The sequence below is a fragment of the Macrobrachium rosenbergii genome, chromosome 48, assembly GCF_040412425.1.
Source record: "Macrobrachium rosenbergii isolate ZJJX-2024 chromosome 48, ASM4041242v1, whole genome shotgun sequence".
Lineage (NCBI taxonomy): Eukaryota > Metazoa > Arthropoda > Malacostraca > Decapoda > Palaemonidae > Macrobrachium > Macrobrachium rosenbergii.
This window is the reverse complement of record NC_089788.1, coordinates 13,963,495-13,980,021: the sequence shown is the minus strand read 5'-3', so window position 1 is coordinate 13,980,021 and position 16,527 is coordinate 13,963,495. Positions and strand designations below refer to the sequence as shown.

General features: G+C 35.7%; 1 protein-coding gene across 1 annotated transcript in view; it reads left to right on the top strand.

The window, feature by feature from the left end:
• Positions 1 to 1,219: 1,219 nt before the first annotated feature.
• The window catches only part of mRpL21 (mitochondrial ribosomal protein L21), a 32,610-nt gene continuing 17,302 nt past the window's right edge, over positions 1,220 to 16,527 (top strand). The window contains exons 1-3 of the mRNA XM_067091374.1: positions 1,220 to 1,477; positions 4,635 to 4,784; positions 7,632 to 7,795. Of these exons, the coding sequence (XP_066947475.1) occupies positions 1,411 to 1,477; positions 4,635 to 4,784; positions 7,632 to 7,795 (381 nt within the window). The 5' untranslated portion in view covers positions 1,220 to 1,410. The remainder of the gene's footprint in view (positions 1,478 to 4,634; positions 4,785 to 7,631; positions 7,796 to 16,527) is intronic.

The following is a 16,527-nucleotide window of genomic DNA, read 5'->3' as shown; positions in this document are numbered from 1 at the left end:
GTACATACATCATTTTAATAAATGTCAGTTTATTTGCAATGCCATTTTACTGAATGATATAATGGTTATAATTACCAAACTGTCAAACACTACTGAAAATTTTGACATTATGAAATAAATCAAACATTTTCCTTGGAAACATTGAAAATGTCTGCCAAAAGCTTGAATTAAAAGCTTTCGACATGAGTATCCAAGTACGTATGAGAAAGTGCTAAATTTTTTTGGCTTAGGCTGCAAAAGAGAAAACTAAGGTTAAGGAAGAGAAGAACAATTTGCAAAAGGCTAGGAATTACTAAAAAAAAAAAATAGAGAAAAAAATTGTCATACCTGTGAATGAATGAAATATGAATTTGATGAAAGTAAATGAAGGAAAGAAGGGAAAATTATTAGGTAATTGCAAAACTCAGGAAAATAGAACATGTTGCCATTTAAGTTATGTTACAGAGCTACGACAAGTTCCAGAGATTAATTTAGAGAAAATGCACCCATGAGCTCAAACAAGGAGTATGCACGCCTAGTGACTGAATCAGTAACTCGGTCTTCCAAGATTTATGAGAATAGATGTGAAAGTAGGGCGCAAATTTGGTAGTTGTCGGAAGATCTTGCCTCAGACAATGAAGATAAATGTTCAAGGGAAATTGTTCAAACTAGTCACATAATATGAAAATTGAAATATTTCTACTATATAAAATACCAGAAGACAAAATACCAGTTAATGATGCTGGAGATACACTGAAATTTAAAAAGTAAATTCCATGTTTTCATACAAGCTCACGTTTGCAATATAAATATTTCTTAGGTTCTTTGCAGCGTCACTTCGGCCCCCAGCTACCAGAATTAATAGAATACTCTGTTAATCATGCTAGCTACAACCCCTTTCATTCCTTTTATTACACCTCCGTTCATAATCTCTCTCTTGTTACTCTATTAATCGAGCTGGCTAGAACCCCTTCCATTCCTTATATTACACCTCCGTTCATATTCTCTTTTTTCCTTGTTACTTTCTCCCTCTCCTAAAAATTAATTCAACATTATTTTCAGCGCTGAATGACCTCATAGGCCCAAATGCTTGGCATTAGGCCCAAATCTTATACTCCAATTTCAATGTTTTCATTCAAAAACTATCAGTTTTGCATTGGCCTAATTGTTTCAGGCACCCAAATCGTCCTCTAAACCCATTTTCTTATCGTCCCGTTTTCTATGCAATGTTTACAAAATTGCTACGAGTCGTGACTCGTGAATCGTCGTCTCGGAGTCGCAAGGTCCCTGTTTCGTAAACTAATGCCGGTTGACAAATAACAGTGCAAATTGTAAGGCAAGATCCAAAACCGTTGACTGCGTTTCCACCACTGCTTGCAAGCCAAGCATATCGTGTTTCTGAGGCTGTTCCTTCAATAGCCCTGGTTAGAGATGTTGAGACCTGCCTTTGGTCGTGCTTTGAGGGCCTCCTTGTGGTTGCAGAGAAGCTTTAACAATGGTAAGAAACCGTATAATGGACCGCGTGTTATGTTGGTCGTAGGCCATTAAGATTTAGGCCTGATCAGCTAGTAACATGCGTAGCCTAGGTTAGTAACATACGGAGGAGATTAGGCTAGTAACGTACGTAGGTGATGGTTAACACGTAGGTGGTTAGGTTAGCCTAGCAAGATACGGAGGTGATTAGGCTTGTAACGTAAGTAGGTGATAGTAACACGTAGGTGATTAGGTTAGTAACGTACATAGGTGATAGGGTAAAATTTTGGTTGAACTTTACTTTAGTTGCGCAGCCTGATTTCCGCCAGTCACAGACCGGGACAGGTTACAGCCTTTTTGGGGGGTCCAGGGCGCTGAAGCCCACCCGGCGAGGTTATGGCACGTCGCCATAAGTTAGGTTAGGTAGGTAAGGTCTGGTTAGGTCAAGACCTAGTATTATAGGAAAGATTATGTGCATTTATGTATGAGGAACCAGTCCCGGTCGAAGACTGGATGGAATCAGGCTGCGCAGCTAAAGTAAAGGTTTACCAAAACTTTACTTTAGTTGGGGTACACGGTCAGATTCCCGCTAGTCGTCGACCAGGACAGGTTCCTCATAGATAAATAGACTTAAGCTTTCCTATAACCACAAGTCCTGACTAAACCATATCTTACCTACCTAACGTAACTTAATGCATGTCCCCTGACCTGGCCGGGGGGAGGAAAACAGTCCCTAAAAGGCGATAACCTGTCCCAGTTGGCGACTGGTGGGAATCAGGCCGCGCAACTAAAGTTAGGTTTTACTGGTCATAGTAACATATGTAGGTGTTAGGTTAGTAACACGTAGGTGATTCAGCTAGTAGCATACGTAGGTGATTAGGCTAGACATGGTGAGGTTATCAATAGGCTGGCATAGCATAGGCCTAGCCTAGGGTGTAGGGTAGTATTGTAAAAGCTGTGGGATACCCCAAGTCGTAGAAGAAGAAGACTATCCAAATTGTCAAATTCCAGAAGAGACGTGTTGGAGGGACTGCAGAGGGAGGAGTCAAGATGACTGTAGGCATTTCAGAGGGTATATGACCTAACCAGAGTGCAATGTAGGCATTCTTTAAGGATCTTTGCTACGTTCCTTCACCCCCTAGCTGCAACCTCTTTCATTTCTTATACTGTACTGTACCTCTGTTCATATCCTCTTCCTTCCACATTTCTTTCTGCCCTCTCTTTAACAAATGTGTCTCTATGCAACTGTTTTACTCTCAATATCCTTTCCAACCATGAATGACCTCGCAGGTCCAGTGCTTAGCCATTTGCCTAGCTTCTCTGTGTTCGTTACCTAACCTCAGATGCCATGCCCTAACCTGGCAAGGTGGAGGAGGCCATATCCCCCCCCCCTCCCAACTCACCAAGTAAGTTGTGACTCCTCACATGTCAATTACGAAAACAACCAAATTAAGTAATATAATAATGAACAGACTTTTGTATGGGAAATCAGTGCTAAGTCTTTGAACCAAGCATTCTAAAACCAAACAGAATTAAAGAGAATGGTCACGGCTATATTTCTAGCTTGTTGGTTCGCCCCATTGCAAAACTTTGTAGAGCCATAGAGTAAAAATTATTTAACCCTCTTGTGCTTCCAGGGGTTCCTGTAGCGCTACCCGGCATGCGACTTATGCTGTGGAGGGAAAAGTGGGGCTCACGCAGAAAAGTATCTTTGTAAAAATCGATACGTCCAAAGTATAACTGATATAAGCTTCTGGTTTGTGTTATGACGTTGGCAGATGATTGAAATTTTCCTAAAGCAATCAGAAAATCTTTGCAAGGCTTAGAAGTAATGAAAAAACATTATGAACATGAAATTTTTAAGGAAAATCATATATATTTTATTTAAATAATTATGAAAAATATAATAATTAGGTTTGGGGAGTCTATTTTATATGTAAGTTGTGCGGAAAAGTTTGAACTTTCACGTGTAAGCAATCATTTTGCTATAAGAGTGTTTGCTAATTAGCTGTTACTGATTACAAATACTAATATTTTATAGAGTGCAATTTTCAGATTTTCCAACCTACTTATGTTGACGTTTCGTATCGTACCTAAGTAAAGAATAAAGGTAAAAAAAAAATAAAGGTGGCATTAGAAGGCTAAATAAACTTCCTATAAAACGAAGAAAAGAAAGATATATGTATTGTTAGAACAAAATTGAGCAATTGTCATTAGATTACGGATAATGTTTTTTCTTCTAAGAAAATATACGGCAACAATTATTATATAGAAACATTGATATTTTTACATTTTGCTGCAGGAAAATGTATGGTTCGTACCTGTAATCGGTAATAATTGCAGAACAAATGTGGCTAATAATAGGGATACTGTATATCCCAATCTGACCTTCCCAGACCTACCCTCCCTTACCTTACCTTACCAAGCTTCCTCCTTGGAAGCCTCCCCCCCCCTCCTAATGAGCCTCAAGTGCCATAAATCATAAAAGAAATACAATAATGTATTCCAGTTTAACATTGCACTCTTGATCCTTTTGGCAAGACCCCTCCCTGTCTTCCCTGTAACAGTGCACACAGCATGTACCTTACAGCAAAGTTGGTAGGTACAGCTAGTTGGCACAGTTTGCCCCTCATGTCTTTGTCATGTTATTTCAGTTCAGCCAGGAGAGGCATTTATGAGAAGAAGTTATTGAAGATCTTTCAGATGTACTGTAATTGATTAAATGTCCTCCCTATATGCAGTTTTTACACACATGACAGTCATTGCAAAACTAAATGTATCAGGTGTCAAAACTTGGTGTCTGGAAACATCCAGGGATATTATCAGAAGTTGTAATGATTTTATTTACTAAAAATATACCTAACTATCATGTAACAGAAAAACCAAAAAGATCACACAAGAGCTCATGTATAGCACATGCTGTACAGCACTGGTCAAGAAGTACAGGACACTTTCAAAACAATGACTTATTCACCTGCCACTCAAATTCCTTATAAAAAAATTGCCAAAATGACTTATCATTTGACCATTTCTAGTTTTAAATTGTGTGTTGGTGAGGAATTCCAGGTATCCTAGCATTACCCTATCTAATATTTTAGTGTGATAGTTTTTACTTTACAGCAACATGTATACATTTGATCAATAAATGTAAAACAAATATGTTACTTGTTCTGCCATTTCAGAGGTTGCTGCTGTCAGGGGACCTACTTTACCCGTATGGATGTCAGTAAATGGCTTGAGAACACCATCACATACTAAATATGTTAACCATCCATGTGCACAACAGGAGATTGTTGATGACACTGAAGAAGCAGGTGAAACATTAACAAAAAGTAAGTTATTACATCTGTAACAACTTGACTCTTATGTAGCTTGTAGTGCAGCCTGTAGTGCATAGCATTCTCTTGAAGAGCAAGAGAGAAAATGTGAACCTGTATGTTAGGAGTTGAAATCAATATCTGATTACTACTACAGTCTGACTTCTTTAAACCAGCTCCTTTGGGACCAGGCCCACAGAAAATCCCAGATGACAGAAATCACCCCTAAAAACCCCCCTATGTAAGCAAAGTCTTGCCAGTTCATTCTGCATATACTGTACAGTATATTATTGTATTGCTGTGTTATCAAAAGTAGAACAAGCGTATGAATAGTCAGTGTCATTCATGAGGTTTAATTCCATATGAAAATTCGACATCCCTGGAAATGCTTACATCTTCAGTTTGTCGGAGCTTAAACCTCTTTAAAAGCACGCTGTCGAATTCTGATCTTCTGGCACCTTTCTTGTGTTTTTGGCACTTCAAACTTTTCTGGCTTTCATTTTCAGCAAAAAGCCAAAAATCTGCTGTTTTTGTTTTTTTAAACCTGCATCTGAGAGAGAGAGAGAGAGATTGTTACATTGAAAGATGTCCATTTGCAAAATTCAAATATACTGTATATAGTTGTATTAAAAATGATCGTTTGAATAAAGTTGTTATTTTACATTCTGTATGCAGTTATATTTCATGCATTATTGCCAATATTATTATCGTATTATAGTTTATGAACATAGCCACCAAGGCGGCATTTGCATTATAGTAACTTTACATTCTGAAAATCATCAGTTGATTGGGTTTTACCGACATCATCACAGCCATTAGTTGCTAAATGAAACACATTTCAGATTTTTTTTTTTTTTTTTTTTTTTTTAATTATCAAAGCTGAGCTTAAAAATGCAACTTACTCTATTTAGGAATAAATAAAGGTGTGATATTGCCAGTATCAGATGTGTTGCTTTTACCTCTCCCAAAATGTTTTGTGGCCTGCGCATTACTCATTTCTTTAACCACAGCTACAATCATAAGTTTAGTGGTGTACTTGCCCAACACTTTCCTCTCCATTGCATGAATGATGAATAAAGATTTATTTTATTTTTATATATGGAAGTCACCATTGAAAATTAGCAAATTTTTAACAAGTTGACAACTGTAACACAACCCGTAATAAACGTGTGCTAGTTGCGGTAGCTGACATCAGTAAACAGCTGTTTCTTGATTCGATTGCTTATGTCAGTACAGTAGAACTCTAGTTCTCGATGCTAATCCGTTCCAGAAAAAACGTCAAGATGCGGTTCAGCCAAGATCCGAATCAATTTTTCCCATAAGGAATAACTGAAAATGGATTAATCCGTTCTTGACCACCAATCATTACCCTAACTTTGCCTTTTATACAAAACTTTGCACACAGATTGCAATTGAATAAGTTCAGAGTTAGATAACTTACTGTATTAGACGCACTTTTTTCGTTTTTAAGTGTATGCTGTATCAAAAAATCTGGCCTACGTCTAATGTGGCCTTATTACCTATGGTTGACCAAGCCCCATAGGCTAGGGTAGGTACCAGTATGTACTGTAATGGGTAGGCACAAAAACTTTTGCTAATAGTAAAAAATTTTAAAACAAGCCTAATTGCTATCACAGTAAATTATTGAAATATTAAAAATAAGCTAAATTATGTCTGTTATCACAAACGTAAGAAATGCCTCTTTCATACTTTTCAATAATCTCCTTCTTAAGTTCAATTGTGGTTCTTACCGTATTCCTTTTCTGCTTGTCAGCAACGGCTGTCTTGGGACCCATGATTGAATAAAAAATACAGTGCAGAAATCCACAAAAACTGAGGAAATACCTATACAAGCATGTACTATGTGCTCAAAACAAGAGCAGCAGAGTGTGTGGGCTTTAAACGTTGCGCTGGAATAACTCCGCCAACTAGCGTCAGCTGACTGAAACACTCGTTTACAAACATCATATGATACATTGGGTCGGATTCTGGTTTGTTGTCCGAGCTTCGATGCAAAATTTACTCAAAATTTCACATCGAAATCTGATTATGTTGAGTTCTGATACGGTCGCGGACCGGGGTTCTAGTGTACTTGTTATTTATGCCATTGCCTTGCACGCAGTAGTAAGTGGTTGTTATTTATAAGAAATAGTAATGAATTCCTAGACAATTCACAAAGTTGGGTAGCCTGATTTAATGTTTGAAGATTTCCATTTAACCTAATGAACTTTGGTTCTAAGCTTATTTCATAGTTGAAAGCTTATTCAGATATTCAGTAATGTACATTAACAATTGTATCTACCGAAACTGAAACGGGCATAGAAAGCCTAGCCAAGTGTAATTTACTGAAGATACATCTTGCACTATAGACGGTGTATATGATCGCATGACACATGAGATTGGATGAGACACAAGTACATACACAAATTATGGTTCTTTTGTATGCTGTATATTTTTTAGTTTAACAGAATGTTTTTGTTGGAAGTAAATTATGTTTGTGTATTCACGGAGCAAGCTTCAGTTCCGAAATCCGAAAATATCCAAAAGCTGAAACGACTTGTGGCTTTGCCCTCGTAGCTTCTCAATAACTAATGGCTGCTGATTCAAAAATGTCCTGGATCATGGGAGTTCCCGGCCCACAGAGTGCCAGATTTAAGAGGTCGGACTGTATAATGATTCAGTAACACTAAGGGATTTTGGAGTCATCTGCTTTTTTTATGTGCAGTCTGATGTAGGTCTAATAGCTAAGGAACTTCATCTTAAAATTTTTAAGGATAGATAAGTTTGAGGCTTAACTTTGAACTTTTCTGTTAGCTTAGTATTAGTGTTGACATTGTTAATTTTTTTTTTTTTTTATTCCAGATGTGATAGCTAAAGTAAATCATCAAATAGCTAATGGTCAGTCTGGGAGATTATTTGCTGTGGTGCACCTCGCAGGTTTACAGCATCTTGTAACTCAAGAGGACTTATTGGTTATTGAAGGAACTTTTGCACCTAATTTAGGTGATAAAATTAGATTGGAAAAGGTAAATCATTATAAATTTGAAAAGTACAGGGATTGGTTATAAAGTGAATTGGATTTAAGGTAATGGGTTGACTAAAGTACTAACCACCCACTGGGGTATTACCATTAGAGGAGGCTGGCCAGACATCATGATGTGAGACCCATTACTCTAGGGATAGCTTTTTACCTTTTGCCAAATCCACCGAAAATTCTAGTATATTTTCCACTTTCTTTCTTTATGGATCAGACAGCTCTAAACAATCTAACTTGTTTTTTTCCCTGTTCATCAAAATGACCAGCCTGTGGGTTATAAAACTCAGTATGTGTCAATGGCCTGTCAAGTTTGGATAAAAATGAGTAGGTTGAGTACATCACTAAGGGTATACTACAGAACTTGTAAAAAAAGTTGAATGTACTAAAATTTAAGTTTGTAAAATGAAGTGGCTCCAGTGTCTGGCAGTCTTTAAGTAGTTAGATGGTACAGTCATGCTCAAATCTGAGGCAACATGATTCTTTTTGTATCGTCCAAAATCTCAGACTCAACGTAATGTTACCAAGTAGTGTTAAACTTTTTTTTCATTTTCGGTGTCATACATGTTGACAAGTTTGCAAATTCACAAGTAGTAGTATTTTCCCTATGGTTATTTTTTATATAAATATGATAACGTTTATGCACTGGTATAATTTGTAACCTGTGTGATTTGAACAGATTTTTTTTTTTTTATATTGCTTATCTCAAAGCGCAGTGTAATAAGGTTAGCGGTGCTATCAGTGACAGTGCGCTTAACATGCTCCTCGGGCTGGTCAACTTAACTACCTCTGCAGCATTATGACAGTAGACCTAATAAGCTCAGCAGTCATTACATTTTCAAGATAGGAATATGATTTACAACAAGTTTTCTTTGAATCTTGAAGTGTAGCTGTGTTCAAGCTGCTTGTATGTTGCAAAATGACTTATAGGCCTATAAAAAATAATCTAAGCCTTCTGATATGTAATCTCTGTTACTAAAGAATTTATTTGTAGAGATTACCTGTTCTTTGAGGAATAAAAGATGATGATGATTTTAATTATATGGAGAGGATGCTATTAATCGAAATACCTGTTAGTACTGTATTAATGTCAAGGCCTATGGAACACTTGTTTTTTAACTGGCTCAAAATATTTTCTTAAGTCTTTCTGCTTGCTTTTGGTGTATGTATAATTTATTCATTCATAAGGTAACTTGGAGTGCAAGAATGTGTAAATAACTTCATATGTTATCTGGCCAGAAATTGTTAATATAGAGATGTGAATGCTAAGTGTAATGTATTTATAGTGAGTAAAGAAATCTAACACACTTAGGCCTAGGAACAAAATCTTGGCTTTAAAAAAAGAATAATTGCATGGGTGAATATTTCCTGTAGACGTATGTTATACTAGGTGGTTCATGTTGCGCCGCTACTCTAATGGTTGCGCCACATGCTTTGCCCACCTGTTGATATCGGTGAATGCATTCTACTTTTGTATCTACTTATTTACATTTTTTCAGCGTTGAGGCATAAAAAACAATCAAATAGGACTACTGTATTTTAAATTTTATGGTTGCATTGGAAGCAATATTAATGGTATGACAACTTTTTTCTTTTTTATTTAACATTTGAACGGAGTTGTGAGGATGACTTTTTGTCAAATGCATCGGCGATGAGTGAACGAAAGTTTTGAAAATGTTTCGTAACTGTTTTTCCAAAATTTGGCTACATGTGATATTTCCTTGCTGTTTTGAAATATATGTCAGATTTCACTCTTATGAAACATATGGCCACATGTAGCCAAATTTTGGAAAAACAGTTACGAAACATTTTCAATAATCATGTTTTCGCACTGAAATAATAGATAAATATGGAGCATGTTAGGTTGCCAGTTTGTGAATTTTGAACTAAATCCTATGCAGTCATGTTTCACTTAAGAGCATAGCTGTACAAAGAAACTCTAGAGAAAAAAAAAAGGGAAGTCCATAAAAAAACAGTGCAAGAAATTTGGGAGCAATGGTGCAAAAAAGGAGAATGGAAGCATTGCAGACTATAGGAAGGGTAATGGTTTACCAAGAGATGATGGTTCATACCCTGCCACTCACCTGTCTGCTTTGTTCCTGAGCTTCAACAAGTTTCCAGTTCATACTGGAAATACTTTGTAAGACACTGGCTTACATATGCTGGAAATATACAAATTATTTAAAAAATTTTATACATTATAGTTATACTACTAACTACAGTAATTTTAATTTTAAAGTGGTTGTCTGAAACAGCAAATGCAAACATTCTATTGTATTGGTATAACTGTTTAAACCACTAAAATTTCTTGTTTTTTAATCTTAGGTTTCTTAATTATTTATATGGCTGCTAATTGTAAAGGTTGATACCCAACTTGTCAGGGAGGAGGAATAGTTAGTACAATACTAAGGTTCTTGGACACATTTTTTCAGCCCTCCGTTGCCTGTTATGCCTTTTACTTTTTATCTTTTCCCTTTGGGTACTTTCTTCTGAGCTCTCTTATTTCTTTTAACTTCTCTTGCTCCAGCCCTGTTACTCTAGAGCAGTGTTTCTCAAACTTTTTTACGTCAGGGCGCACCTATGAAATAAGCAAAACGTGGTGAACCTTTGATTTTAATATCGAAAAATTAGTCATGAAATTTGAAAATAGAAGATTATAAAGAAGTACTGTACCTGAAATAACTATTTATTTTGTTGGACATATTTTACATTTAAGTATCCTAATGTGAAACGTGTACTTGATGAGGTTTTGCAATTTTCTGAATGTTTGGCTTTATATGTGATATTCTGTCTTCCCTGGATGAGTCGATATCGTACTCGCCTAGCACTCTCCTAGGGCTGCGTTCGATTCTCCGGCCGGCCAGTGAAGAATTAGAGGAATTTATTTCTTGTGTTAGAAATCCATTTCTCGGTATAATGTGGTTCGGATTCCACAATAAGCTCTAGGTCCAGTTGCTAGGTAACCAATTGGTTCTTAGCCATGTAAAATAAGTCTAATCCTCTGGGACAGCCCTAGGAGAGCTGTTAACCCTTTAACGCCGAAGCCCTATTTACAAAAACGTCTCCCGTATGCCGGCGGCGTTCGGTGAGTTAGCGCCAAAGCGGAAAAAAAGTTTTTTTAAAAAAATCACAGCATGCTTAGTTTTTAAGATTAAGAGTTCATTTTTGGCTCATTTTTTTGTCATTGCCTGAAGTTTAGTATGCAACCATCAGAAATGAAAAAAAAATATTATCATATATAAATATTGGAATATATGACAGCGAAAAAAAAAACGTATATAATTGTATACAAATCGCGCTGTAAGCAAAACGGTTAAAGCTAATGACTTAATTTTTTTTAGTTGTATTGTACACTAAATTGTGATGATTTTGGTATATAACAAATTTTAAAACGATCAAAGCAACACAGAGAAAATATTATCACAAAATGATGCATGAATTCGTAACGCTCGGACGTAAAAATTTTTTTTTTTTTTTTCAAAAATTCACCATAAATCGAAATATTGTGCTAGAGACTTCCTGTTTGTTGAAAAATGAAGCTAATTGATTGAATATTACTAGACTGTAAGTGTTTTAGCTTACAATTGCAGTTTTCGACCATTTCGGTTGAGTTAAAGTTGACCGAAAGTCGAATTTTTTCTATTTATCGTGATTTATATGAAAATATTTCAAAACTGATAAAAGCTACAACCATGAGTTATTTTTTGTTGTATTGTAAATGAAATTGCGCACATTTTCATATATAAAACTTTATGTATCGACTAATATAAAACGGTGCAAATATTACGACAACGAGACGAAAGAATTTCTGAGATGTTCGGCCGAGTTACCGAGCAGACGTAAGGAAAATTGTTTTTTAAAAATTCACCATAAATCGAAATATTGTGCTAGAGACTTCCAATTTATTTCAAAATGAAGGTAAACGATTGAATATTACTAGAATGTAAGAGTTTTAGCTTACAGTTGCGTTTTTTTTACCATTTCGGTCGAGTTAAAGTTGACTGAAGGTTGAAATTTTGGCAGTTATCGTGATTTATGTGAAAATATTTCAAAACTGATAAAAGCTACAACCATGAGCTAATTTCTGTTGTATTCTACATGAAATTGCACACATTTTCATATATAAAAGTTTATGTAACGACTAATGTAAAACGATGCAAACATTACGACAACATGATGACGAAAAGAATTTCTGAGATGTTAATCCGAGTTATCACACAGCAGAGACGTAAAGAAAAATTTTTTTTTCAGAAATTCACCATAAATCGAAATATTGTGCTAGAGACTTCCAGTGTGTTGCAAAATGAAGGTACATGGTTGAATATTACTAGAATGTAAGAGTTTTAGCTTATAATTGCGTTTTTTTACCATTTCGGTCGAGTTAAAGTTGACCGATGGTTGAAATTTTGGCAGTTATCGTGATTTATATGAAAATATTTCAAAACTGATAAAAGCTACAACCATGAGTTATTTTCTGTTGTATTCTACATGAAATTGCGCACATTTCCATATATAAAACTTTATGTAACGACTAATATAAAACAGTGCAAACATTACGACAACGTGATTTAAAGAATTTCTGGCGCGGACGTAAGGAAAAAGTTTTTTCAAAAATTCACCATAAATCGAAATATTGTGCTAGAGACTTCCAATTTGTTGCAAAATGAAGATAAATGATTGAATATTACTAGAATGTAAGAGTTTTAGCTTACAATTGCGTTTTTTACCATTTCGGTCGAGTCAAATTTGACCGAAGGTTGAAATTTTGGCAGTTATCGTGATTTATATGAAAATATTTCAAAACTGATAAAAGCTACAACCATGAGTTATTTTCTGTTGTATTGTACATGAAATTGCGCATTTTCATATATAAAACTTTATGTAACGGCTAATATAGAACGGTGCAAAAATTACGACAAAATGACGAAAGAATTTCTGACATTTTCGGCCGAGTTACGCGCGGGCGTAAGAAAAAGTTTTTTCAAAAATTCACCATAAATCGAAATATTGTGCTAGAGGCTTCCAATTTGTTGCAAAATGAAGGTACATGATTGAATATTACTAGAATGTAAGAGTTTTAGCTTACAGTTGCGTTTTTCGACCATTTCAGTCGACGTTTGCTACGTCCACTCTGCATTCAACAGACAATTTTAGTCGACGTTTGTTACGTCCAACAGGCGTTTAAGGGTTAATCAGCTCAGTGGTCTGGTTAAACTAAGGTATACTTAACTTTTCATCTGTTCATCAATGCATTTAGTATTTGATATATTTTTACACTTAATGGTAGTTAATACAGAAAATCCTTGTTCACAGAGATAATTTAAATTTTTTAATTTAAATCCAAAACTGATTGATGGGCACCTCCTTATGCATGATCTTTAAGCCACAATTAGTAGATATGGTAGCCAGCTCCTCCTCTTCTATTAACGAAAAGCCAACGTCATCAGTTGAAATGTCAATGAAAGGGTTGCAAATCCATTGTATGGGTCAGTGTTTATTGATGGAAAGTATGGTTCTAATTACCTTCCAGAATTGATAAATGATCCACTATTAAAGGAATTAATTTGTCTGAATGGCCTTCTCTAACCAAAGGAAACATTTCCAAACATCCTAAACTGGCTTTACTTTTCCAGACTGCTAGTTTTTTTGGAATGCTTTAATTTTGTCAGTAGATGAGAGGTTTTCATTTCCATTTTGCATGGGCACGTTCAGACTATTCAAGTGTTGAAACATATCGGTCAGATATCTCAGTTTTTAAATCCAAAACTCACATTTCAGAAGTTCACAAAATTTACTTTTATTTTCTTTCTCAGAAATGCCAATAGCTCTTGACGAAGTTCAAGCATACCGCAGCATACTTTACCTCTTGATAACCATCTCACTTCTGTGTGCAAAAGTAGCGTGTGTACAAAGTAGTTCAAATATACGAGCTTTTACTGGTCTAGTCTTAATGAAATTTATAATTTTGACAACTTGATCAAAAACTTCTTTCAATTTAGTACCAAGTGTTTTTGCCATCAGTGCCTCTCTATGCAAGAAACAATGAATTGTTATACTGTTGGGATGGTGTTGCTTTACAAACGATGCAAGCCCTTTAATAGAACCAGTCATTTGTGGAGCTCGATCAGTACAAACCCCACACGACTTCCAGGATAAATTCTATTTCGCAAAATAATTATGTAAAGTATGAAAAATATCTTCACCTCTAGTAGTGGTAAGCAATTCTTTGCAACAGAGATACTGATTTACTATAGTATCCCCATCAATAAATTGAATAAAGGTGAACAGTTGCGCTTTGTTGGTTATGTCAGTTGATTCATCAACTTGGAGTGTAAAGTATGAATCCTGAAGTTATGACAGCAAACATTTTCTTCGATATTGTTAAACATTTCCAGAATACGCCCATGAACAGTATCATTTGATAATGGAATTTTACTTATTTGTTTCTCTGCACCGTCTCCTGGAATAGTCTTAACCATCTTTTTACAAGTGGGCAAAATAATAGATTCAGCAAGAGTATGAGACTTCATTTTTACGGCTATCATTCCTGATATTTTATAAGAAGCAGTTTGAGCTTTCTCAAATACCGTTGCTCAACTTTTGAAAGCAATTGCTTGCTCTGTTTGTTGATCAAGTAATCTTTTGAAATAACTTACGTGCTTTCCTTGAGAACTGCAATGTGATGTTTGGGAATGTTTACTTAATTTACTAGGAAGCATCAACTCGTTTGACATTTTGCATCTACAAATCAAACACGAAGGCTGAGGCTGATTTTCATCTCCAACTCACATGAAGCCATAACTTGAATAACTCTTGTCGTATTTGCAATTGGGTCTACCCTTATTTTTCTTTGCTGAATGCTTCATGTCACTAGAAATAGTTTCATTATTAGAATCAAGTTCTTCACTGGTACATTTCTTGTTTAAAAATGTGTTCATTGTGTGGGTAGCTTATTTTTTTTAATATATAAGAAAAAACCACGAATTGTAATTCACCGAGCGTCTTGAATGAGAACCTTGAAAAGTAATGCAGCAACACTTGGGTATCGACTCTACTGACTGACCACAATCACAGAAGACCTCACATTTATAAGTCCCACAAAGAGGTCATTGTCCCGAATTATAAACCCCCTTTTATCTGTCATTCACCATATCGTAAAGGTATTAACCTGGATTATGTGTCACTAACCTGGAATACTGTATTTTGGTTTAGTCATACTTAATTCTATTGCCAACTGACCTAAGGGGAAATTTGGTATTAACTTTGTCCTTTTCATTTACCATATGGTAAAGTCATTAACCAGGAACGAATAGGTATAAGGAAAAAGATTACCTTTAACAGTTGTCATTTTTGGCCAACATTTTAAAAGAAGATTAGCAGGATATGGAGTTATAGAGAATTATATGATTTTGTTTTTTTTGAGAGAGAGAGAGAGGTCAGTGATGACCGATTTAAATCCCCAAGGAAAGGAAAAGGGAGAGGGTAATCCATTGCTTCTTAAAGATTAAGCCATTAATTTACCTTCCAATTTAAAAATGTTAAGTGGCAAAGACTTGACCCAGACTTAGAAACCACATACCTGATGTCTTGAAAATATATGAAAATCAAACAGTTTTAAAATATAAATATAATTTATGAATTAAATCTTCAGTTATCTTCGGGCGCACCTAGCTACCTTCCATGGTGCACCAGTACCCCTGGGTGCAGTGTTTGAGAAACCATGCTCTAGAGATACACTCATTGGCCTCATTAAACTATTCATTAATAATTAAGTTCTCACAACTATATTTTCAAAACTGACTTTTTAGTATGATTGTATGTGTAAGTGACTTGGTGGTCTAAACTATTAAATAATAATGTATGCATGCATGTTGGTAGGCAATCGTTATTGTTGACTTTCTAATAAGGAATTGTAAAAGGAATTCCTGTCTTTTATTTGGGATGAGTCTGACCTACTGTTGAAGATAGCATATACTGTATCTCCTTGCTGATTGACGAGTCAGCTTTCAAACAAAAGAAGATTGCGTGGCTGACCCAGATGACTGTCTAGTATACCTGTCCTTCACCAGGTGTGTTTTGAATGTTTTAGCTCTTGACAGAATCTCCTTGCTGCCATTGTCCTGTCCCTTTTCCTGCTGAGAGCAGCCAGATTTCCTGAACACCAGCACCAGTATGTAGTAAATATGCCTCACTGTTGAACACTGTTTCAGAAGTCTTTCATTCCTCACACTGTTGGATGTCATGCAATTGGAACTTCAAAAGTTCAAGCAAAGATACAATGCATCACTACCCAAATACAATTCTCTTTACATTTTAATAATTTACTTACGTTTTTATCTGTTTATTAATTTGTTAATTTATTTTTTGTTCATGAAACTTACCTGACAGATATATATATATAGCTGTATTCTCCGAAGGACCGACAGAAATTCAAAAACTTACGGCACACGCAGTGGGGCCAGGTGGTTAGTACCCATTCCTGCCGCTGGGAGGCGAGTATCAGGAACCATTCCCATTTTCTATTCAGATTTTCTCTGTCGCCGGTATTGTCAACACCCATTGTTAATACCTCCGTCGTTGGATTTCGAAAACTTTTCCACTTGAGTATTCTGATTGTCTTTTGGTTTTTGACTTTGGCTTTGTGGATAGGCATACGCTTTTGTGGACTGTTTTGATTTTGGCTTTGTCTTTTTCTTTGACTACGATGTCTGGATCTAGTTCTGC